This window comes from Apus apus, chromosome 5 (assembly GCF_020740795.1).
Source record: "Apus apus isolate bApuApu2 chromosome 5, bApuApu2.pri.cur, whole genome shotgun sequence".
Lineage (NCBI taxonomy): Eukaryota > Metazoa > Chordata > Aves > Apodiformes > Apodidae > Apus > Apus apus.
In genome coordinates this window covers 53,648,753-53,675,340 of record NC_067286.1, presented here as the reverse complement: position 1 = coordinate 53,675,340, position 26,588 = coordinate 53,648,753, and the positions used below count along the sequence as shown (strand labels likewise).

General features: G+C 42.0%; 1 protein-coding gene across 1 annotated transcript; it reads right to left on the bottom strand.

Moving 5' to 3' along the window:
- Nucleotides 1-491: 491 nt before the first annotated feature.
- On the bottom strand, nt 492-26,131 carry YY1 (YY1 transcription factor). Its single transcript, XM_051620938.1, has 5 exons — nt 25,185-26,131; nt 13,146-13,308; nt 5,386-5,446; nt 2,781-2,939; nt 492-1,687 (listed from the first exon to the last, which is right to left on the bottom strand). The coding sequence occupies exons 1-5, from the start codon at nt 25,879-25,881 to the stop codon at nt 1,505-1,507; spliced, it is 1,263 nt and encodes a 420-aa protein (XP_051476898.1). The 5' UTR covers nt 25,882-26,131; the 3' UTR covers nt 492-1,504.
- Nucleotides 26,132-26,588: the final 457 nt, after the last annotated feature.

Genomic DNA, 26,588 nt, shown 5'->3' with positions numbered 1-26,588 from the left:
TCCTTACTTTGAACACCTGAACAAATTAGTAACCACTTTTAGTTGGACCATCAAAACCCCACCAAGTTCTCTGAGAATTCAGCAGTTCCTGCTTTGAAGTAAAAGGTGTCCAATGAGGTTCCAAGAATTTTCAGCATTATACTCAAACACATGAGCCACATGAAAAAGACAGTTTTCTTTTTTCTCGTATGACCACTCAAACCCTTCCATTCCCACACTTTTATTGTTATTGCATGTAAGCCTCTAAGATTCCTTACCTTGACTAAACAAAGGTGCCCACCCAGCTATTTACTGCACTGTTTTACCTAGTTACTGTCCAGGCACACTGAAAACTCTCCCCACTACACTGCCAGGTCTTCAAAGCCACCGTTCCAGTTAACGGAAGTCTAGGTCACTCAAAACCAGAATTACAGTCACCAGTTCTGTTCCAGTATACCACCTGATGTGACATTATGTAATTTCATCAGAAATCATTGTAATTGACTGCAAAGGAAAGGAAATTTGAGTTTATTTAGCTTCCAGTTTCTGGGAGGTCAAGAGGAACTAGGATTGCTCTGGACAACAAAAGAAAATAGACTGTGCTTACAGATAATTTTCTGCCATATTCTTTCTTTAGGACCACTGTTTTATTGTTGTCCTTTCTATTACATGGGATGTACATATTATCAGGTGTTAATAAAAGGTCAGTGCCTGTACAATACATTCTACAACTGAGCACCACTTTCCGTAACTGACCAGGCAAAGAAAGTACACTGAACATCAGCATCTGGCAGTATTTCTCCAAAAAAAGTGACTAAAATGGGTTTAAATTGATTAACACTATTAAATCACATCTAATATTTGATACTACATGATTTCATTACAGCTATACGATACAATTATACAAAATGTGTTAACATCAAAGAATACAACCAAAATTAAGATAGCAAACAAAACCTATATAACTTTTTTCTTTACAGGAAAATACTTTTGAAGTATGCATGTAACTGCCCATTCTTTTAAAGAAAATCTACCGCAAGCAAGTTTTCACCCTCCTGAAAAATCACTCATAGCATTACCACGCATATCCCCAAAAAGTGTACAATATGCACACTTGGAATACAAAATTAAAAAAATTGTAAGCAACAGGTGAGCTTCATATTTATAAGAATGTGAAAAGAAGTCCAATTTTAGCACTGTTGTATAAAGAATTGTCTTTTTTTGATGCAAGTTCATGAACAGACCCCTTCAGCTGGGGCCACACTTTACAAAACACCGTGTTCTTGAAACGGGATTACAGAGCAAGGTAGAGCATCTTAGCAATGTCACCTGAAAGTTTTTTTGTGGGTTTTTTTTTTTTGCTTTTTATTTACTACTTATCAAAACACGTCCTTTAGGTTTGTAGGGTTCTTTTTTTTTTAAAATTCTTTCCTAGAAACAATATACAAAGAGGAGGCATATTTATTTCCAATTCATACTCCTGTAAGATGCTTTGAGTTCGTTCAAGAACTTTCTCCTCCAAGTTTCACTGGTTGTTTTTGGCCTTAGCGTGTGTTAAGATGTGAGATTTCAGGTTAGTTGATTGCGCAAACTTCTTATTGCAGCCGTCGAAGGGGCAAACGTAGGGCCTGTCACCAGTATGAATTCGCACATGTGTGCGTAAATTGAAGTCCAGTGAAAAACGTTTTCCACATCCTTCAAACGTACACTGGTGAGAGGGAAAGACAGAACTCTGTTAGCTACAAAGCAGTACTCATTGCTATCACTGATTAGAACAATATTCTTCTTTACATCACTACATGGCACAAACATAAAGCTAGATGCTGAAGTTTATTATAGGTGATGCTGTGGGCATCGCTTGTAAACTGCACTTATTAATACTTCCAAGTTTTTCTACCACAGTACTACACCTATTTTCAAAGAGGGAAATAACTTCCAGCTTGTAAGCAAGTGCTTTGCCTAGAAACACCTTCTACACATTTGAAACAGTATTTTATTACACTGTGCTAGGAAACAGAAACAATGTTTCATGTCAGAATTTCCCTCTTCGAGGGCAATTTGCCAGGATGTGCTCATTTCACCAGCTTTCCGTTTAAGATGGGCTCAGAACACAAAGAGCAGCAAGTTTAGTGGTAAATACTTATCACTTAATACACAGTAGCTCCAGCATACATACGTAAGTGAATGCCTAAGGACTGCAAATCAGGTTTCTGAAATAATTTTTACAAAGTCAACAAAAAAATACATATCTTAAATGTGTACTGGAGAACACAGATATGCTCAAGACTGTGAATACCTGTAAGGAAGATTAGTAAGGAGTATCATAGAAGTAGCCAGGGGACCTCTGGTGGCAGAAGCTCATGTGACTTGGTATGAACGGAAACAGATTCAGTGACTACCATCACTTCGCTGAGAACTGATCAATATCCATTACTGAAAACCAGTATCGTAAGTCAACTGAGCAAACAGACCCCAGTCTCAGCTGTCCAAAAGTGCTAAGTTGAAAGGATGATGAGGAGACATCCTCATTTTCCTCATTCCATAGTAACTGCAGACTTAAAGTGGGTAACTTCACATTGTATTTTGGAAAGTACCTCCCACGTACATACAATTTGTCAGAAATAGTTAACAACAGCCTAATTAGATGAAGGGTATTTCCAGTTTTTAAGGTGATCATTCAGTGCTTCATCTGATTTTAGAAAAACAGAGCATCCCCAAAGTCCTAAGGAAGCTAGGTTACAGTTACACTCTACACATTTATCAAATCAATCCTGGTACTTCTGTCTGGAGGTTAGCAATACCTGAAACGGTTTCTCTCCAGTATGAACTAGCTGATGTCGCTTTAGTTTTGAGCTCTCCACAAAGGCCTTGCCACATTCTGCACAAACGTGTACTCGAGGGCCATGGGTGTGCAGATGCTTCCTCATGGCAGAGTTGTCCCTGAACATCTTTGTGCAGCCCTTAAAAAGAACAGTGAAACTCAATTAGCAGACAACAAGTTACAATACAGAAGATTCTATCTGTTACAGTACAAGCATTTAAAAAGTGTTTATATCCTGAATACTTTTTTTTTAAGAGTTGGCCCCGAAAAGGAGACCTCTTACATTGACTAAAAAAAGAAAAGCAATACCAAGAAAACTAGTAATTTGAAAAGCTGACAAAAACGCCCCTCCAATCCCAAACAAAAAAAAAAGACCCAAATCCTCTCCTCACTTAGTATTATGAACCATGTGCAGTCAAATGAGTAATAGGACAGTGTCATGGAAAAGATGTAGTTCTGATAGAAGCAAATGAATAAACCAAACAAAAGCACTTCCAGTTTCAGGGGGGAAAAAAATAAAAGACAAAATGACAGTTTGTGGACATCTATGGTATATTCTTCAATGTGCTATATTCCAAGTATTACATTACTACAATATACAATAGTCTCTAAAACACCACAGATTATCCTCTAGTATCAATCCATATGTGCAACACTGCATCTCCCAAGATTCTATTAATTTCCTTCCCTCTCCTTTCCATTCCTGAGAAGAAATGGAGCAAGAGGGTTTCTTTCCAGCATCTCATACCTTACAGAAACTACCTTGTTCAAAGTAGCAGCATCAGATTGATCACTTGAAATATAAAGAGACTGTCACTGCTTCTACAGTTTAAACCTACAAAGCAATACCAGGCAACTGAACAAGGCAGGAGAACCTTCAAGTTAGTGCCAACTCAACTTAAAAGCAAGATATCCCCATTAACTCAGGTACAGCATGAAAAGTCTTAATCTGGGGTCCATGCTGCATTGACACAGGAAAAGTACTTTTGATTCCAGACTACACATAAACCAGCAGCAACCTAGAGATCTCTTTACTTAATATTTCTATATATTTTTTTCACCTTTAAATCAACATACATCTACCACGTTTTATAAATGTCTTCTTCAAGGTTCAAAAATGCCTCATAAAATCATATTAACAACTGTAAATTCTATCTGTACTTCATGCAATATTGCTTAAACTTACATAAACTAGTCCACCAACATCAATGAATAATGTGGCATTAAAGTTTACAACATTCAACTGCTAATATTAAATTCTGCAGGCTTCCTCTGTGGAAATTACTATTTTGAAAGCTAATAGCCACCTTTAAATATGTCTTACTTCTTAAAAAAGGGGGAAACGCCACTTTCAGGATGAGTTTTCTCTTAAGGTACTAGGATTTCTTTGGCTAATTTAAGAAGTGTTGTGCCACCAATCACTGCACATAACAGAAGTGCATGGGGCAAAGCAGCACCAAAATAAATATACCACCAACTTATTTGGCATTTATTTCAAAGCCTCTGCTTTCTTCTGAGAGAAGCAGTTATATCTTCAACGGTATTTTTTTTTAAATTAAGTCATAAATGCACACAGCCTAGAAACACTAGAACAGAAAATACAGAAAGAATATTCTTTCTCCCCCTCCCTGCTCAGATTAACTTGAGACTATGAAAAAGTAAATCAAAGAAATGAAGGCACATTCCTTTGTATTGTAACAAGTAACTGTTCCTGTATTTCCACAGACCATACTACAATAAAAACACAACACTTGTAGAAGTGATGTAGAATGTGAAGAATTGGAAATCAATATAAGCACAAAGAGCAATTCACCAAACTCCTCAGACTAAGGCCGTCACTAAGGCCTTCTGTTCATGCTCTCTAACATGTACTATTAGCTATCTGCCCTGATTATTTGCTTAGGCTCACATTTATCTAGACCAGAAGTCAGCAAGATTGTATTTGTCTTTTTTCATTACAGACTAAGTCAGCTAACAGAAGTTCTACAAAAGCTGGATAATGCAGTAAAGCTCGATGCTACCAATCTAGGTGACTGGCAACATTTATTCAAGACAAGAGGCTTGCCCGCTACGAGTTGATCAGAATCATATCTCCAATATGCCCCTCTCTTTCAACATGATGCACCTTCCAACTCTGTGGAATGTAATTCTCTCTTCCAATAATGCTAACTTTGGCATCTGCACCATATATTGCTGATTCCTGATCTAGACTCCAAATCTGTCATAGTTTCCAAGCAGACGATATATAGATCTTAGGAACGTACTTTGAACAGCTTTCAGAACATTCTTTCAAGTATGTATTCTTGGGTAGCAGGAAATCACAACAGTAAAACCAGCATGTTAGGGGCTGTGCATCATGGTTACCAGAAGATTAGGGATGCACTAACCTTAAGACAAGGAATGGGAATAATATATTATTCAGTGAAGAGTTTTTAAGGAAGCCTCTAAAGAATAACTACAATACAGTTAACTGAATGTAAACTATTAACAGTAAGGTATTTTAACTACTCATTCTCAAGAGAAAACAAATACAAAATTCTGGTCTAGAAATTGCTACCTGATCAGAAGCTGAGCACTTCACTTACTTTGTGAGGACAAGCTATCGTTCGTGGTGCATCATCTTCTTTTATTTTTCTTGGTTTCATTCTTGAAGATAAAAAAAAAAAAAACAACAACAAAAAACACATTAGTAGAAAAACATTAGTAGACAACTCTTCTCCTGTAAATGCCTACATTATGCACACATTTATTTGACAGTATTACATGTATCAGTAGTACTCAGTTTAGTATTTTCAAAAACTTCATAATAATATTAACAGTATAAATTTAGCATTTGGGAAGCTTAGCTTTTCCAGAAGAACATGTCAAATACAGAATAAGACATTTAATAATGCCTTCCTAGTCCTCTGAATGTGGAAACAGAGGGCCTTTTTCTGACTTATACTAATTGTAAGTATATAGTAAGACTCCCTGTAGACAACAATGTGAGCACAGTTCTGCCGTAACAACTACCTGTCTGACTGTCAAAGAAGAATTAGCTGTGTGGACACTATTCCAGGGAAGTGAACTGCCCTTTTACCTATCTATTTCTCAAACCTGTAGTGCTGTCTTCAAAAAATTTAAGAGAAATGTGGTAGGTGGAAATAAATGAAATCTCATACAGCTAAGGATTCATTTAGGTAAGTTAACAAGATTTTGCACATTCCAACAGCTTGCTGCAGAAGGAGAGCTAGTCAGTTTCTGTGAGTTCCTGAACTTCTCCTGGTAATACAGTGCAAGATAGTTCTGTATGACAAGGTAGATACATATTGTATTAAATTAAAGGGTTTTGGGTGTACTCTCTAGTCTCAAACAGTTATAAGAGGCTTGAATTTAACAAAATAACTAAAATTACTAAAATCACTATTCTTAACATTAAGGAGAGGAGTCTGTTGCTACCCAAGACAGTTTTAACCCCCATGAGTTCAGTTGCCGGAAACAGATACTTAGTAACAAGGTTGGAGGAAGAGTATTTCAAATTAGTGCATACGTGCATTTTTAATAATTAATCTGACACTGGCTAAACAACAAATTCTAAATGTCCAAAACAATTCCCAAGAGCTGTAGGAAAAATAAGCTTAATTTGACCACATAAGCATTAGTTTCTTCACAGGCAGGGTCCAGCCTTCTTTGGTACTGTGATATTCCTACGTGTATGGCTGAAATCCAGTTTCACTTGCCTCTTTCATGTGGACAGGTGATAGAGGATAGCAAAGGAATTAAAGCACAAGCAGTGAAAAATCTCCCTAACAAGTCCTGAAGACAGGATCCAGGAAAATGTCCCTACAACTGCCAGAAGAGTGATATGTGATGGAGAAGTCCCCCATGGCTCTGTGGGCTATTACTTGTCACTCAAACAATCTGACTCCTCACAGTACTGCAGATGTAGCAGAGTTCCAGTGATCATGTAGGGACTAAAGCACTCAACAGTCAGCCTCTTCACAGACACAACATTAAACCACAAGGATTTAGAGGCCGCACTTATTTTTTCTCGAAGTGGGCACTTTGGAAAACTCTAGCTGGCTCAGCATTTCCAGACTATACTGAGAACATACACTGCTAACTGAACAACACTGCAGAATCCTGCAGGCTTAAATATACAGATGTGACAAAAATATGGAAGCTGGAAGGGTATAATACCCAACAGTCCCATCATTTACGGATACTAACAGCTCCTAGAAGATGGGTGCAATGTATTTGTATTGACAATGCTCCTCTTGTCCCATCACCAGTATCATCCCTAAACATTTTGTCCACTTAAGGGCAGAAACATCCTGAACACAGCAAACCGTACCTGTTCCTGCAGACCAGCCTCATTATTATCTTAATCTTCTTGGTAACTTTTCTTTTTCCAAAATTACAGATCAACTTACATGACCCTATTGACTAGATTTAATTTATATAAACCAACTGGAATAGATAATGATTATGCTATGCTTATTTTCCGCAGCTTCTTTAAGCAAAATATTAAATACATAAATCAACACAAGTGACTGGGATTAAGTGACTATGCTCTCCAGTGAGCTTCTACACTGACAATACCACAGGTACTGACGCGTGTAGGAAAACACACAGAAAAAAGCTTTCTTTCTTACAGTAATCCTACAGAAAGCTTTCAATTGTCCATTGCATAGGATTATCCTTATTCCGTCTCTACAATTTTAAAATACAAAAAGGCACAGAAAACAGCATCTGTTGTGCCAAAATGTACACACACAAGAACGCTTGACAAGACAGGACATAAGAAAACATGGTGCCATGGTTTAATGCCATTAAGAAGTAAATACCCTTAGGTGACAAAGCTGGTGCCAAAAACACATCCCTTACTTCTAACTCAATGAACTTTTTAAATGCTGCTTAAGTCATTCCCCCAGTCCCCTCAGTGTCCCCCACCCAAAAAAAAAAACACGCAAAAAACTCCTGGGTCCAAAATCTGTGTCCATGACATAATCAGAATGCATAAAGCCATTGTTCAAAAGTCTTAACTGACCACCTGTAAAGTGAGAGATTACATAGAAATGGAATCACTAACAAGAAAGGTGGTAAATAGCTTTAGTGGGCAGTGCCTGTATTTTTAAAACTTGGCATAAGATCCTACTAAATCATCTTCCTAACTCTGCTGTCTTGTGTCCTCTGGCATTAAGTTGAATCTTTGAGAAAGAAATGCTGCAAGTGTCATCTGTAACAGGCTGCTGCAGTAGAGTGAGAGGGAAAATACCCAGGCCAGTGCAGTCAGGAAGCTTCTAGATCAGTGTGGTCAGGAAGCATGTGACTAATCATAGCTGAACTGGATGGTCAGACATGGGACAGGCTGGACCTTCAGCATACACCTTACAGTTTTAAGTTCAGTGTTGGAGTAAGCACATAACATTGTGATTGCACGATATGGAATAAGCTACCTTTTTGATTTTCAAGCTTCATTTCGAAAGAGAGGAGTATCAGTAGGAGTGTCAGTATACTTGACCCTAAAAACATTTAGTCCCTAATGACTACAAAATGACAACAGCTTAGCTAATGAAGGGGTAGATTTGAAATATTTTCATTTCTCCTCAAAGTATGGGAAGTAGGCAACTTCAGCTCAACATGCAGGACAAGACTGTGTATAAGCACAGGGTTTCACAGGCAACCAAGCTCTTCAACCAAACAGAAGCAGGCCCTTCAACAGGAAGAGGTGGCAAACAGTGCTCAGGTTGTATCTCAGTCCAACAGGAAGCAGGAAGCTGCTGGACCCTTTGCACACTTGATTAAAGGCACAAGGGCATGTACACCACAAGTACATTTTGTCAAGTGTCATCTTGCCCACCAGGCTGTGGAATATATACGGACAACCAGTCAAAGAAGAATTTAAAGACTTACATATTCAAATGTATTAGAAAAAAATATTTTGGTCTTACTTTAAAATTAACTTTCTGCAAAAGGAGACCAGATTAGAACCTGGGCTGTTGATGTTAATTACACTGTTGCAGGTAGCTCTTGCTGGTGGTTACTTTTGGCTCCCACCCAGTAGAGCATCTCTGCCAGTTCTGTCCAAGTTTTCTTAGCCTGAAACATTAATCAGAAACAGAACTCCAACACATACCACTATTTAAAACAACTACAGACACACACATTACTACCTGGGTGGAACTCCTGAAACAATTACCTTTGCAGGAAGCAAATTTACACAGCAAGACAAGAATTTTTATTTACTTTTTTAAAAAAACAACTATAGAATTTCCTTCTTCTTACATCATCTGCATTTTTTGCCTCTGTTAAACTTCTGTGTTCTCACAGAAAACGTCTGTGTTCCTTTTTGTCCCTCTATACATAACTCTAACCTAAACAGCATTACTCTCTCAGGCAACTCCTTTGACACATTCCAAAGGTATCTGAGGACCAGAAGTGATATTCACCTGTGCCGATGACTGCATCCCTAACAACAGATAGAGGAGGAAATTACCAGTAGTGTCACTCCCACTTCTGATCTGTTCCCTCACACTGCCATTCCCCTTGAACTGCCCAACTGAAGCAGAAATAACATGAATCTCACGGCCCTATGCTGCTGCAAGAATTCACTTGTGCAGAAGACTCCTGAAACCGGCTAGACGGGTTTTTTGATAAATAGATAAAAGCAGAGTGGCACAAGGTGTCCTAGGAATTTATCAACAAACAAAAAGCTAAGAGCCAGTGTCTTACCATGCTTTGGTCACAGTTACGTGGGAAAATTTCACAAAAAGTTCTCTCTCACTCCAAGATTCTGGCAAAAAAAAATTAGTTTTGTTCCAGATATGAAAAATATCACATGTGTAAACAGAAAGTGACCTTTGCAGTGTGGTACACAGCAAGAGATTTCCCTTCCCCCAGAACACCACTTTGGGTAATGCAATTGTCACTTTACTGCCATTTAAAGGCTCTCTGTAACTCGAACAAAACCACTACAAAAGCGTGTACCTTATAAAGAGGCCTAAGTCATAAATCTGGGTGACCAAAATGCTTTGTTACTTTTAAGAAGGGTGTTTGATTTCAAACCCTAATGCAGATTCCTTTGTTTTGGAAAGTAGATAAAAAGGAAGGGCAGTTCCCACAATGGCTCTCCTTCAGAAAAGGTACTAAGCAGAAGAGAAACACACGGAGTGTCGACTTTTTATCACTAGGACCCATTACTGTGCCAGTAGCCCAGGTATAGCATATTCCCCTCTTAATTCTTAGTTTCAGCTATGTTTGCATTCTGCTTTCTTTAGCCAGTTCAGTTATATTCCTGTCTGAAGGGTAAGAGGGAAGGAAAGGGCAATCAGGGTTATCCATTATAGCGACTTCGAGGGACATGCACCAACCAGAAATATATTTGCTACTTCCCCAAGCTTTTATTACCAAGCAGTTATGACTTCTTCACAGCTAACTACAGGATTACTTGTAATCAGTTTAGACTTCGATGAGACTTTATTTCACTTGAAGGGACTTCCAGTGCCTCAGTCAAAGGTAACAAATGGGAACATGGGAACATGGTAACATTAGGTTTTATTTCTTTCCAAGCAGATCATTCCCAACTTAAGGTTTCACATTCTGATGAGACAGCATAACAGGAATCCACTTTTTTTTCCTCTTATTGCATCTTTAAAGCATACAAGAGAAAATGCCTAAGTCTTAAATAGAATGAAATAATTTGTAAAAGGAAAATTATACCCAAACAGGTATAATTTACTGTCACTCATCTCCATATTACTGAACACATCTTAATGTTCTAACACAGCTTGTTTATTCAGTGTTTTCAATAGTTTTAGAATGTATAAAAGCCTTTCCAGGAATAACTCAGCAGTTCCAGTTAAAGGATCCGGATTCCTGCTACATGATTCAATGACAAATGCGCTAAAAAAAGCAGCATAAAACAATTGTATCACAAGAGACGGTAGAACTGTGCACTCTGCTAGTGCCACCTAGCTGCTAAGGAGCAGTGGTGGCCATTGCAGAAGCTGAATTACTACAGTTTTAATTTTTTTCATTTTTTTTACAGGCTGCAGAGCTACAGTACAGAGGATTTCAAGCAAAGTTCACCTCTGATTTACCTCTCGCTACTCCAGAACCTTGTCTAAAATCTGTTACCACTAGAATTCAACCATTTAAACTTAATTCCAGAACTTTGTTCCTAAGAATCAATGAAAATTAAGCTATCAGAACAATTCTTTATAGGTTTTGAGCAACATGGAAATATTGCTAAAGGTGATGTAGCCACAAGTTGCTTGTTCTACAAATACATACATGTCTTATGACTGAAGTGGATTGTATTTAATCTGTTGCACAGAAAGATATTAACAGAAAAGAGACCGTACAAATACAACTCAACCTTTCCATCATCTGCTACATAGTTTAGCTCTAGAACTTTCTAGAACATTCTACCATGAATTAAAAAAAAAATAGTAATATTAAATTACTGACAGCTGTAACTATTTTCCCAACAGAAAACTAATTAAAACCCAAATATGTGGTACATATTACAACACTAAGAAATATGCAGACAGATCAGATAGAAGCAATCTGGCAATTTCAAGAAGCCCAAATCCTAGCAACCATTTCAAGTATTCAAACCAACCTGGAGAAAAATATACAGCATATGCAGGGAATACCCTGTTACAAACTATTTACACTTCCTAACAAAAGTTTATTTTGTTATATTTTATTTGTCACTCATCACTTAAATGTTTAATAGAACCAAAGGTTTCAACATATTTTAAAATAACTAAAAACGGGCACATGATGAGCAGAAATGTATAAGTTAACATTTTAGAATTAGACAGAGTATCACTTAAACGTTTGCTTTCACAAAAAATATATTAACCTTTCAGCAGGTCTCAGAAGAAAACACAATAATTTTGATTCACACTATTATAAAAAGTAACAAGAGTATCAGTAGCTAGAACCACCCACCACTTTAGATAAAACCCCACTTTCAGTTGCTCATAATGTGTTTTTACACGTTTCCAGATCAGATAGTCTAAAGCAAGGAGCAAGCCCTCAAAAACTATCTTACTAGGATCCTTCAATATCCACAGTTCAATGGATTTACTGAAAGTAATTGTGGGCAGTGCTGGCAAACCTTTGAGACGAATACTTGCAGCAAGATCAATGAGGTGAAATGAGTAGCTGCACACAATGGACACAAAGTTTCATCTAACCAAGAAGCCAGACCTGAACTTGTCTCAGCTGTCAGTGGTTAAAAAAAAAATATTAAAAAATAATAATTAAAAAAAAAAAAATCATACTTCTCCCTCTACTAGCTGATCCAGGAATTAAGTGTAACAACATCTGGCCATCCACATGCTCTTAAGTCTCAGAATTGTGTACCAGAGCTCTGAAGAACACCCAGCTGGTAACTAAAAGAAACTGAGTGTAGCTTCATACATATGTTTTGCTTTCAACATGAGAAAAAGTGATTAGAGCAGCTGCAAGAAGCTAACAGTTCTGCTCAAGTATTTGGAGACACCAGCATTGATGCTGCCTGTGCACTGAATGGAAGAGCATCTCTTAGTAAATACAAGCACCAGCACACAGAGAAGAGGACCAAGTAAAAGCTGCAAAGGCAAAGCTAAACTCACAGCTACCAGGTGCCACAGCAGATTTCTCTGGTGGCCACGGGCTGCCTCAAGCACTTGGTACCAAAGCCAGGGGCTCTCTGGAGGCCGGGGGGGTCAAGAGACCCACGACACTTTCAAAACTCTCCCACAGAACAGAGCTTGTCATTTCACCTCTATTTGAAAGTAAAAGTCACCTGGTAACTCAGGTCAATGTATTGATATGTAAGCAACTAACAATTGTGATTCACTAGAGGAAAATCCAAGCAGTTTAGCTAGCAATTGTGAAACAGTAATTATCAGTAGCACTTGAAAGCACAAGATACAGTTTAAGGCCTAGAGCTTAAGAAGTAAGAAGCAGGTGAAAAAGAACATTAAGGGGCTTTACAAACTAAATACTGTAGTCTGGTTTTCTGGTATGGAAGAACCTGAATTAACTATTTCACTTATTGGATCCTTTGGCTGTCCTAAGGCTACTCACATGAAAGATAAACCTGTCATGTAAAAAATTCACTCTATCAATGTATTTAGGTCCTGTCTTACCCAACAAGAACTAGTCACTGAAGAAGTCACTGCTGAACATGAAACCTGAGTATTTTAACACAGTGTCAGCTACTCTGTTCTGAATTAAGTCCCTTGTTTCAGAAAATGATTAAATGGAACAATAAGCCATACCATATCATTTATATTGCCTAACAGTTTAATAATTAAACCACTGAAAAAAAAGCATTTTAATTTAAAGATCCTTTCTTCCTACTTACCTAGCAAATTCAGCCAGTTGTTTGGGGTCTGAGAGGTCAATGCCAGGTATTCCACCAGGAGGAAGTTTCTTCCCTGTCATGTACTCTGAGTAATCTGGAGGAGAATTCTCTCCAATGATCTGCTCTTCCACCACTGTTTCATGGTCAATATCTTTTTTATCATCTGAAATACACAAAATAGTGAATCACTAAAAATCGAAACAGCATAAAAGTTGTTAGGTTGAATCTCAATACAAGTTCACTATTCCTGCACACTTAAAAGAACACACTGCATTTCCAGACTTCCATGATAACTGTAAAGAGCAAAAAGTTACAGCCATGCAGTTACAGCATGAAGAATACAGAATGAACACAGTGGGTGAGAAAAAAAAAAGAAAAAAGCCTAAGTTGTGTATCTGCTTACATACAAATAAAGAAGTAAGTAGAATAATCCTATGGATGTTTGCTGTATTTGAAAGATAATGCACTTTACCTGAAACAATGCCTAAATATTTAATTAGCTTAACCTCTTCAAGACTAAGGTCCACCACACCCACTTTGGATCTCAACAGTAGTTGGTAACAAAGCAAGCCTGTATCAGGAGTGGTAGATACTTTCCTTAAGATGTTAGGACTACTGATCTTTACTTTAGAGTCTTCAGACTCACTGGACCTCCAGCAGAAGTGTCATGGAGAGACAAGAAATTTAGAAACAACTGTTAATGGGCTTCAGCATATGCCCATAAAATACAAGTTTTTCAGCACTTGCTAACAAGTCTGAAAGAAAGCGAAAAACTAAATAACTCATCTCCCTTCCATGGGGGCTTCTTTCTTCAGTGGCAGAGGCCAGCCTGAGCTCTTTCCCACACTACTATGTAAACAGCAGGTAAGGATGATTCCAAGCTTTGATCTGCAAGCCAGTTAAGATACTGCTGTTTTATCTGCTCTAGAGCTCCTCCTATGGATTAGTGCTCAAGGACTGCAGTGAAACCAGGTGGAAGATGTGCTCTTGCTTTCTACTCACATTCAGACCTTGGAATATGCCAAGATGTAGTATTTTTCTGTCTCCTCTTGCTGTTTTATAACAGAAAGCAGAGAGACACAAAGAGAATAGAAACATCCACCGATGTTCGTCACAGCACTGCTCACATCAGCAGGAAGACACAGCACCAATCCCGTTATCCACCCTCAAATACATCTAGGACAACAAATGCATGTATCATAGAAGCACAGAATGGTTTGGGTTGGAAGGGACCTTAAAGATCATCTAGATATATGATTGTAACTACTCAGCTAAATCTTAATAAACTTGCCACTATACTATTTCTCCTACCTTGTGTATGGGGAGCAGATTCTGCAAATAACTTTATACACCAGAGACTTTACAAAAATAACAGGAAGTTTTCTTTTACAGGTGGTGTTTAAGGAAGGTGGTAGGACAGAAATAGTATTTCCACAATTAAAAAAGAAATTGAAAAACATAAAACAGAAAACAAGTGAGATAATATTTTCCTTTTTTTCCTAAACAAAAACACAGGAAATAACATTATTCATTACTTTCTAACTTACGTTAGAAAAGAGAGGATAAGACATACGCAAATAAAAGACATATACTAAGGACAAACTGATATTCAATTTGCAATGTCTGCTTTTACTGTCTGCCACTGAGCTATTTCTAGAAATGTGACTGCTAGTTTGGAGTTTCATCTGATCTACCAGATCAAATAGCAGTTCATGTATATGTTCCATGGTGAAAGAGGAACACAGACTCCAACACTGCAGAGATAGAAGTGTGTTCATAAGAAAATACTACCTGCAGCATTAAACTTGAAATAAACTAAAAATCTACTATTTGGACAACTTTTTATTCTAAATGAGTTTTCCATTAACCAAAAGACAACTGAGTTTACCTTAAGCAAGGATTATACAGTAAGTTTTACAGCAACCCAGATTTAAAAATTCAAACCAATAAACCTCCAATTTGGCAACAATTTGTTAAGCAGAAGACTGGGGATATTTAACAATTCCTACACAGGCAGAAAAGACATTATGAGGCTTGTCAGAGCACAGAACTTCTGGAAGGCTAGAAGTGTCACCTTTTCCATGCTGTAAACAATTAGAAAGAGATGATCCACCTTCAACATAGCCATTTCAACAGCTACCCAGAACTTTCAGTTTGACTGTTTGATGACATCTGTAACAGAAACAAGTTTGCCTTTTCTGCCTCAGATCAGATGTGTGAGTCAACCAGGAAATTCTGTATACATTCCTCCAGATCTTCTTTCTTTCCCTAGCTGAAAGGCTTGCTATTCCACAATGTTTCCTTACTACTTGAGGGCGAAACTGAAAGTCAGCCTTCAGTGCCTTTACTTTCAAAAGCCTGCCAACAGAAATCAATTCCACATCTATTCAATTTCACAGGCTACTGGAGTAAAACATGAAAAACTACAAACATATTGCTTTGATACATTAGTAAATAAGAGAAAGTGTCCTTTAATATATTGATAGTTATGTGGGAAAAAAAAATATCAAATTTTCCTACACCAAACAACTATCTCTACAGCAGCACATGCTTGCAATTTTAAAAACTAATTTAAAACAAAACAAGCTAAAGTAACAACATCCAAACCATTTACCTTACGGTGTTACCTCATGCTAGCATCCTTCAGTATAGAAGACCTGGTTCACACCAAAAGTCAAATACTTTTACAAAGGTAGCAGTAGACTTCTGTAGCTCTTCTGTATCCAGACCATCCTATGCCATTATCAACTCTTTGGGAAAACAAAACAAAAACAACACACAAAAAATGCCCAGAGGCTCCTCTGAAAGAAGTTTGGAAGAACTTTACCAGTGTCCTCTATGAAGATATATACCACAAGTTTGTGATCCCCTACCAACCTGAACTAGGCAGCTCAAAGTTTGGAGGCTGAAGTCCAAACAAACTTTCACTCAGGCTGACAAGTTAACCAATATCGTCACTACAAACAGGGCAAGTTGACTGCTTCTTGTTTTCTACCTTCAAGGAAGTCCTGGTGCCCACTACAGTCAAATTACACTCCCCTTTTCCTCTCATAAAGCATCAGAGAATCAAGCATACTGTATCCAAAGCAAAGTAAAAGCAGAGACACAACCCTGAAATTCTAGTGACATCTCTGAAGCAGTACAGTACAAATAAGGCACAGTAACTCCATGCCAAGCTAATCTGGATGCCACCCATGCAAGCTAAATACAGACAGGGCCACAGAGACAGTCAGGAAAAGGAAATTAACTACTATACACTATCTGATCTGCTTTGTTTTGTCCCTTAAAACCACTTGGGAGTACAGCAGACTCAAATATAAGGCATTCTTCTTAAGTGTGTATTTAGCACTATTCTTACAGAACCAGTGCAGCATTCTGTAAGGAATGTGGAACAATTATTTTTGTCATGTCTTCGGGAAGATACTGAAGTTCTGAATGCATGTCAATTAGTTAATCACTTTCTCTTCACAAAACATGCACTACCAGTCACTGCAACAGCTATCTAACAGTATCTATCTACCTACCTACCTATCCATTAAAGTTATAAAATACTGATTTGTTAAGAGGCACCACAGATACCCTCCAACATTCTTCTATGCCCAATTACATTAAGACAAAACTGGGTTGTTCTATGTACCTGTTTAGGACATACCCACACAAACCTTCACATTCAGTGTCTTTCCATCTGCACATCTCTCATGCCCTATGGACAGGCAATATACATCTTGAACTGGACTCACTTCTACACTTCAAAGCAAGTAAGTCAAGCAATCAGTTTTGTGGTAAGATCAGTAAATGTTCAGCATTTTGGCCAGCTTTATTTTTTGACTACGACTTAAAACCTATTTCTACCAAGAGTTTTAAGAGTACCAAAAGTACTAACTGAAGTAGAGAGAAGCCAGATTACTGGGATAAAACTAGTAACTGCAGATTCCATGTAACAGTTTGATGACAAAACCTGGTAAAATCTGTTTCCGAACATTTCATTGATTACCTTTTGCTTTTATTACCATGCTTTCTGCTCCTCCTGCAGGCCTTCTGTTGCACAGAAAATCCATCCACCTGAGAACTCTTATTTCATGCATTTCTAGAATAGTAGCTAGCTCCAGCTGACATCTCTGCAACTCACCAGCTTTATAAAATAATCCCTTAACTCCCAACCGAAGAAGTTCTGCCAGTAGTTCTATCTCAGATACTCTTCATTTTAGCCATCATACTGCACTTCTAGATCACTAATTCTCTGAGACATCCTCCTCCTCTATTACAGAGCAAGGAAAACACATTGTTTTTCAATCAGTTGTTCCCTATGGAAAACAAGGGGTGCAAAAGGAACTCAGAGGGTACACTTGGTAGCAAAGCAATGACACTTAATCCTATACCTTCCTCCCCAAGGTACCAAGTTAAAAAACATTCTCCTTAGCAACTAAAAAGATGAACCACATTTAAGCTTAAATTTTCTTTTTATGATCACAGAGTTAAACCCATTGTTTTTGGAAGCAGCTGAAATGCAATTACATGATAAAGGCATTTTGGCAACTATGCAGTACCAAGGCACTGTGCTAACAGCTTGGTTACCGCTACCACATTGCAAAATCCCCAGGCAAATTAGTTCTTTGGTCATGTTTGGAAGCAATGAACCGCAATTAGCTTGTTATAATATAGTTATTTAGCAGACACATCTGAATGTTAAATTCCATTTTGCACAGCACGTCATTTTTCAATCTAATTGGCTGCTAGGTTACTTTTCCCTCTTATGTGCCTTGCACACAGATGGAGAACAGGTTCTTCTTTCCCTGTGTCACCCATCTCTTATTTCACAGCACTGAGACATGAACTGACAAAACCACTGCATATATCAACAGTCATCATCTGACTTCCAACATTTGGGAGACACTGTGCTGGAGCACTATGACCTTCTGAATCATCAGCATGCAAGTGACACAGACATCTCAGGAAAGGATCCAATAGCAAGTTAGAAGATTATAGTTCAAAGGTGGGCTAAGCAGCAAATTAAGACATTTCAAGTGATGAACCACATTAGTGTATTTTCACAGAATGACAAAATCCTAGGGGTTGGAAGGGACCTCGGAAGATCATCTACTCCAACCCCCCTGCCAGAGCAAGGTCACCTAGAGCACATCACACAGGAACTTGTCCAGGTGGGTTTTGAATGTCTCCAGCGAAGGAGACTCCACAACCTATCTGGGCAGCCTGTTCCAGTGCTCTGTCACCCTCACAGGAAAGAAGTTTTTTCTGATACTTACATGGAACCTCCTATGCTCCAGTTTGCACCCACTGCCCCTTGTCCTATCACTAGACATCAATGAAAAAAGCCTGGCTCCATCCTTCAGACACTTGCCCTTAACATATTTGTAAACATTGACAAGGTTACCCCTCGGTCTCCTCCAAACAGAAGAGACCCAGCTCCCTCAGCCTTTCCTCATAAGGGAGATGTTCCACTCCCTTCATCATCTTTGTGGCTCTGCTCTGGACTCTTTCCAGCAGTTCCCTGTCCTTCTTAAACTGAGGGGCCCAGAACTGGACACCATATTCCACATGTAACCTCTCCAAGGTAGAATGAAGGAGGAGGAGAACCTCCCTTGAACTAACAACCACACCCTTTCTAATGCATCCCAGAATGCCACTGGCCTTCTTGGTTGGCCACAAGGGCACATTGCTGGTCATGGTCATCCTCCTGCCCACCAGGACTCCCAGGTGCCTTTCTCCTACACTGCTCTCCAGCAGGTCAGCCCCCAACCTGTACTGGTACATGGGGTTGTTCCCCACATGCAAGACTCTACACTTGCCCTTGTTGAATTTCATCAAGTTTCTCCCTGCCCAACACTCCAGCTTGTCTAGGTCTCACTGAATGGCAGCACAGCCTTCTGGTGTGTCAGCCACTCCTCCCAGTTTAGTGTCCTCAGCAAACCTGCTGAGGGCACGCTCTGTTCCCTCATCCAGGTCATTGATGAAAATGTTGAACAGCACCGGTCCCAATACCGACTCCTGAGGGACTTCACTAGTCACAGTCCTCCAACTAGATTGTCCCATTGACCACAACTCTCTGACTTCTTCCTTTCAACCAGTTCATGATCCATCTCACCACCTGATCATCAAGACCACACTTCCTCAGCTTATCTATGAGGATGCTGTGGGAGACAGTGTCAAATGCTTTACTGAAATCAAGATAAACCACATCTACTGCCCTACCATCATCTATCCACCTAGTTACTTCCTCATAGAAGGTGATAGGGTTGGTCAAACATTTCTTCCCCTTGGTAAAACCATGTTGATTGCTCTTAATGATCCCCTCATCCTTGATATGCCTACTTTTGAAACAGAAAAGATTTCTAAAACAGCTGCCTCAAAAAAAACCAAAACCAAACAAACTTATCCTCTGATAAAATCCTCTGGCAAAAATATCAGGGCAGACTCAATGCCTGTGGATATCAAAAGCTTATATACTCTCAGCCAGTCAAGAAATCATTATAATCTTAATATTTTAAAGGAACCAGACAATGACTTTCTGCCTTTGTTATGAAAAACTTTCATGTAAGAATCTCATTCTATCTGTCATCACAAAAAATGTTGGCCATCCTTGATACAGGCCCACAACTGAAGTAAATTACTCATCTATCATTTATACTATACAACACAACTGATCAGACAGCAGATTATTTTTCTTTCCTCACTACTGCAATCTGATAAAAGTCAATTGAACACTGTTCTATTGTTTTAAGACATGAAAAGTTTTTTTTAAGAGGTTTTGATGAACCTTCTAGAAACTCAACTTGAACCCACCGAGTTTCAAAATACGGGTCCTGGATTATCAAGAATTGTTTCCAAATCCTACATGTAACTTCTGCATCTTTGCGTTTTCCATCTAGGAACAGGATACTTGAGCAGTTTAAAATGTGTGGGCAATGTTTCGTTTGTTTGTGCTATTTCAGCCCTAAACTTGCAGACTATCTAGGTTAACAGTAACAGTTTAAGCCAACACCTATTTCAGATTTGAAAGCTTGAGAGGGTCAAGTGTCATTACCTAGAAGCAGATGTAGTTACACTAATACCTTTTTCTCCCTCCAAATGACAGCCAGCTGCTTCAAACTCCAGCATTTGGTGGAGCTAGCACTTCAGCACCACCTTCCCTCCTGCATCTAGCAATCAGTTTTGCAAGCACAATCTGACAAAGTGATTTCTAATGATCCTTTCCCCTCCCTGATCACTACCATGTACCCAATCTGAAGAAAATCACTGAAGAGAATGATTCAAGTTGAATCTAGCAAAGGCACAAATAAATTCCACTTCATAAAAACAAGTTTTCCTCCTCCTACAGGGTGTCTCACTCAGAGAGCATCATTAACTATATATAATTTTCTACATCCACAACCAGAAAACAATGAGGATGGATATTATAGACAGTATGTAGAAAACACACTACCGAAACATAAGTGTCCACCATACACACCTCTTCAACCCTTTCAGAAAATAGAACACCTTTGTTCAGTTCCTATTTTCACATGTGAAAAAAACAAATAATTTTGTTCTGAAGATCTGCAAAGCTAATCTGAACTAGAACAAAGCACTTCTGTTCCAAATGAAACACTTTAATTAAAGTAATCATGGGTCACAAGTTTGGTATCACCATAGAGACCAAGGTGATAAGAGAAGTTATGGTAAGTCTAAACCGTTGCCAACAACAGTACTGCAACTTCTAAGTAACCACTAACAAGCCAAGGATTGAGTAGTCCCCTTTAAACACATCGCTATATATTTCACATGTCATTTCTACACATTTCAAGAGGCGTTACACCAATTGTTATACCAATTTATGGACAAAGATTTATGTCTGGCTAAATTCTGTACCACCCGCACACATGCAAATACAGCAGCACTAGAAAATGGTAACAAGTAATTAATTCACATTGTCTTCCCACACTGTGGTGAGCAAAGTGCCCTTGTTCCCAATTCAAATACCCATGAACAGCAATATAGGGCCCATTGTTTTATCTTGATACATGGGCTTATTTACTATTCAATTTTTGATAAACTTTTTGCTAAGCATTTAAACCAAACAGTCCATTACATCAGTGTGCAAGCAAGTACTTAATTATGTGAAAATACAGGGGCAAAACTACTACCTTTGTTCAAAATAAAGTATGCCTGATTCTGCAGGGAAACTTTAGTACAACTACCCTTTTGCAAGCCAGTAGTTTGTTCTGGATTGGTTTTCTGGAGTTTATTTTATTGGGTTTTTTGGGTTCTGGTTCCCAGTTTTACTTTCCCAGTTTTACCCCCTCAGGGGTCGGTACTGGGACCGGTGTTGTTCAACATCTTCATCAACGACCTGGATGAGGGTACAGAATATACCCTCAGCAAGTTTGCTGGTGACACCAAGCTGGGAGGAGTGGCTGACACACCAGAAGGCTGTGCTGCCATTCAGAGAGACCTAGACAGGCTGGAGACTTGGGCGGGGAAAAACCTAATGAAGTTCAACAAGGGCAAGTGTAGAGTTTTGCATTTGGGGAAGAAAAACACCACGTACCAGTACAGGTTGGGGGCTGACCTGCTGGAGAGCAGTGTAGGAGAGAGGGACGTGGGGGGTCCTGGTGGACAGGAGGATGACCATGAGCCAGCAGTGTGCCCTTGTGGCTAAGAAGGCCAATGGCATCCTGGGGTGCATTAGAAAGGGTGTGGTTAGTAGGTCAAGGGAGGTTCTCCTCCCCCTCTATTCTGCATTGGTGAGGCCGCATCTGGAGTATTGTGTCCAGTTCTGGACACAAGAAGGACAAGGGAACTACTGGAAGGACACCAGCGCAGAGCCACAAAGATGATGAAGGGAGTGGAACATCTCCCTTATGAGGAAAGGCTGAGGGAGCTGGGTCTCTTCTGTTTGGAGAAAAGGAAACTGAGGGGTGACCTCATCAATATTTACAAATACGTAAAGGGTGAGTGTCAAGAAGATGGAGTTAAGCTTTTCTCAGTGATGATCAGTGATAGGACAAGGAGTAATGGATACAAATTGGAGCATAGGAGGTTTAAGGTGAATATCAGAAAAAAATTTTTTACTGTGAGAGTGACAGAGCACTGGAACAGGCTGCCCAGAGAGGTTGTGGAGTTTTCTTTACTGGAGACATTCAAAACCCGCCTAGACGCCTTCCTGTGTGATGTACTCTAGGTGACCCTGCTCTGGCAGGGGGGTTGGACTAGATGATCTTTCGAGGTCCCTTCCAACCCCTAGAATTCTATGATTCTATGAATTCTTCTGGCAATCATTCCCCATCTAAAATTTCAGAATAAAGACAACAAAACCTCAGCATATGACCACTTTAGACCACTTCCATAACATTCAATAAGCCTCTGTGTAAGAGGCATAAAAGTCCAACCTCTAGACTCAGTAAAACTTCACAGTACCCTTAACTGAACGGTTTATTACCAAAGGCTGTTAGAGGCCAGGGTGTGGGTGTACTCACACATGTGTACAAGGTGGGGAAGTCAAACCTTAATACGTCTGTTTCACTTATATATATGTTTCATGACTTTGCTTTTGGGGGGCTTTTTGGCATTAGAAGTCAAGTCTTTGGCATCCTTCTGCATCATGGATATAATGTTGAACGTAGCAATGCAATTCAATCTCTAGTACATTACAAGCGGCTATCATTCCCACTGAGATGCATGGTCACGCTCATAAAGAATAAAACCACTGAAATCAATAGGACTACCCTGATGTAAAAGTTGTGTACGGGGTAAGAGAATCAAGTCTATTGATTATACACGTTTCACTTCAGCCAAGTAATAATCAGCTCTAAGAAAGAATCCTATTAGGCACACAGAATTTCAGAGTGCAAATGCATGCTAGAAATTGTCAATTGATCTTGGCAAGGTCCTGTATCCTGTCAGTCATACACCCATTTGCATTCAGCTACCTTAGGTAGTTTCCACAAACCAGCAGACTATATTAGTTTCTATTTTTTTTTTCTTGGATGGTCAATTCTAAGAAAAAAAAAACAACCCAGCCAAGTGGATTTAATTCAGGTTTCATACTATTATATACAGAAGCATAGAGAACTCCATTCTATTAAACAGCTTTGGGAAACTCTTAAAGGAAAGTTCTGTTCACCAAGAACCAGAGAAATCTGATCAGATTCATCAGGCTGTCAACCAAATGTATGCCAGAGGTTTAATAAAATCTGTCAAATTTGCTATGTCATCACCTACATTTTAAAAGAGAGCAAGAATCACCATTTTTTCATCTTTTCAGACACATCAATTCAGTCATACAATACACTTTTCCTTCAACACTGCCCTTTCTAACAACTACTGGTCATTTACAAACATCACACAGAGCAAACATTTTAGACTACATCAGAAGCTCGAAGAGTATCTCTATCTCACTAGACTCCTTACAAGAACACAAAAATTATGATATGCAAGATACATTACCAACCTACTATTCAAACATCACACACCAATTTAAATATTACATGAACTATTTGCCTGCTTTTTTTCTCACACAAGTTTAGCATAGAACTTTGGTTACAAAGCCTAGCTGCCAGCAATACATTTTTTATGAAGAAAAACAGAAAAAATTAAACAAAAAGCCCAATGTGCTACAAGTAAGACTTCTGCTGACTAAGACGACTCTTCCCTCCCCGTATTTTAAAGAAAAGGATCAGAAAATGATAGCACACAAATTCAGTGGGAAAGACCAGCACATGTCAGGCTTACTCCAGGCACTAAACACCTTCAGAAGATTTTATTCTCTTTAAGAGACACTCCCACAAAGAAAAAAAAAATTAAAAAAAAAAATTCTCAAGATCTACAATTTCACACAACGCGGACTCCTTTGCGCCCATTTAAAAAGCCTATTAAAAGCTTGAGACCTCGCCGAGGGAAAGCTGAACGGTCTCCGAGCGCCAGCCAGAAACGGCTCCTTTCCTGCCCGCGGCTCCCCGGGACGGAGGTCAGGCTCCAGAGCGCGAAGACACTCCTCTCGGCTGTCAGATCCCAGCTCCTGACACGGGAATTTCCGAAGGGCCGGTTGTTTGCGGCCGCCCCCTCCTAAGCCGGGGGGAGGCGCGGGCAGCCCCTGAGGGGGCGAAGAGGCGCTTCCCCTTCGCCGGCACAGCTGGCTCGGGGCGGGCAGGCCCCACCCACACCCCGCCTGGCTACCGCAGCGGCCAGTGCCGGGAGGCCCCCGGGCCCACCCTCACCGGGCGAGCAGTACAACGGTATTGTGGGGAGATCGCCGTCCCCGGGCCTGGGATAGCCGGCAGGGCAGGCGGCGCTGGGGCGGGCGCCTCTCCCCCCCCTCACATAACGGTCACGGCCCGGAGCATACGCCTCATCCGGGGCCGCCGCCCGCGTTCGGCATTAAAATGCGGCCCAATGGGGCAGCGGGTGCGCGGCGGCAGCGCAGGGCGGGAGGGAGAGGAGCGGCAGGCGGGGAGCCGGCAAGGCAGCGGCGGCTGGGAAGGAAAGACGGGCCGGCGGTGGGCCGGGAAACGGGAGAAGGGGGACAGAGGGCGCCGGGAGGCGCGGGGGGGGCGGTGGCCGCCGGGGGCGGGAAGGGCGAGGGGCAGGCGTGGAGCGAGCGGCAGGGCGCCGCGGGGAGCGACGGCGGCAGCGGCGGGGCGGGGACGGGGGGAGAAGCGAGGAGGCTGGGTTCGCCCCGCACCCTGTGCCCGCCCGCGCACCCCGCCTCCCCCTGCTGCAGAAACTACGCCATTGCGGCCTAGTCCAGGAGCCAGCGGCGCGCTGCCTCCCTCCCTCTCGCACCCCCCTCAGCCGCCGCCATCTTGGCGGCCGCCGCCATCTTTCCTTCCCCCCGCCGGAGCCGGGCAGGAGCAGCGGCGGCAGCAGCGCAGACCCCGCCATCTTTTCGGGGAGCCGCCATACTTGCCCTGGCGATGAACATGGCGGCGCCCATCACACACATCAAAACATGGCCTCCCTTCAAAACAAAACTGTCCGAAGCGAACCGGGCAGCCGCCGGCCGGGCCTGGGGCGCAGGGAGGGAGGGGTCCGGCGCGCACTTACCCGAGGCCCACATGGTGACCGAGAACTCCCCCTCCAGGGTCTTGATCTGCACCTGCTTCTGCTCCCATTTCCTGCCGCCGCCGCCCTCGGCCCCACCGCCGCCTCCCCCGCTCAGGTAACTCTTCTTGCTGCTCTTCTTGCCGCTGCCGCCCTTCTTAACGCGGCCTCCTCCGCCGGCCGAGGAGGAACCGCCGCCTCCGCTCTTGCTGCCGGCGGCGGCCACCGTGACCAGGGTCTGCTCGATATACTCGTCCTCCCCGGCGGGGGCAGGTACCGGGATGAGGATCTGGTCCTCGAAGCCGTCGTCGGCCCTCAGTCCGTCCGAGTCGTCTCCCCCGACCACCTCCTCACGGGTTTGCACTAGGATCACCTCTTGGTGGTGGTGGTGCAGGTGGAGCTGTCCCCCGCCGCCGCCGGCCGCGCCGCCGCCCGCTCCGCTGGGATCCCCGTCCGAGACCAGCGGCTGCAGGGCGATCATGGGCTGGTGGTGGTGGTAGTGGTGGGGCGGATGGTGCGGGCCGCACTCCTCGCAGCACTCGTCCTCGTCCTCCTCTTCCTCGTCCTCCTCGCCCCCCACCACGGTGGTCTCAATGGTCTCCACCGGAATGGTCTCCACCTCGATCTCGTGCAGCTCCACGATCTCGGCCGGCATCTCCGAGCCGTCCGTGGCGATGTACAGGGTGTCTCCCGAGGCCATGGCGGGGTGAGAGCGGAGGAGACCTCCGCGGGCGGCGAGGGGTCTTCGGTCCGCTCCCCTCGGCGGATGGTGGGGCTTGGGCTCTTCTCGCTTCTCCTCCTCCTCCCCCTTCCACACAAACACCAGCTCCTCGCAGCCAGCGAGAGGGAGGCAGCCAGCCGCCAAATCCCGGCTACGCTCCCTCGCGAGACTTCCGCTGCTGCCGCCGAGACGGACCCCAGCCCCGGGAGGCCGCTGCCGCCGGGACCCGCCCCCTCGCCGCCAAGCGGCCAATGGCGCCGGCCGCCGCGCCCACGGCTCACCCAGGCCAGCCAAGTAGCCTACGGGGACGCGCCGTGCCGCAGCGGCCCGCCTCCGGTGGCTGCCGCTGGCCTATCAAAGAGCTCTGTGAATGCGGAGCGCACCTCCCGGCGCCGAGTGGCCAATCGGTCCGCGGTGGCGTCTCCTCCTCCGCCCCGCCTCTCCTTCCTTGCCCCTCCCCGCGCGGAAGCACCGTCCCGGTCCCGCCGTCCGTGGTAGTTGTACGGCCCGGGGCTCGGCTCTCCCCTCAGCCCCGGGAGCGCCTGGCCTGCTGCTGCGCCCTTCCCTCCGCCGGGACAGGCCGTGCCTTCGCGGCGCGTCCGCGGACTCAGCCGCCGGAGGAGCCGGGCCCGCTCCCCGGGCAGCGGCAGGTGGCGGGCCAGCAGCCCGGCCGTTAACGGCTGGCG

Coding starts and splice junctions, on each gene's coding strand:
- YY1 (XM_051620938.1), bottom strand. CDS start 25,881: ATGGCCTCGGGAGACACCCTGTACATCGCCACGGACGGCTCGGAGATG. Junction 5,447..13,145: donor CAACTGGCTGAATTTGCTAG/GTAAGTAGGAAG, acceptor TTTATCTTCAAG/AATGAAACCAAGAAAAATAA. Junction 2,940..5,385: donor CGATAGCTTGTCCTCACAAA/GTAAGTGAAGTG, acceptor GTTCTTTTTAAG/GGCTGCACAAAGATGTTCAG.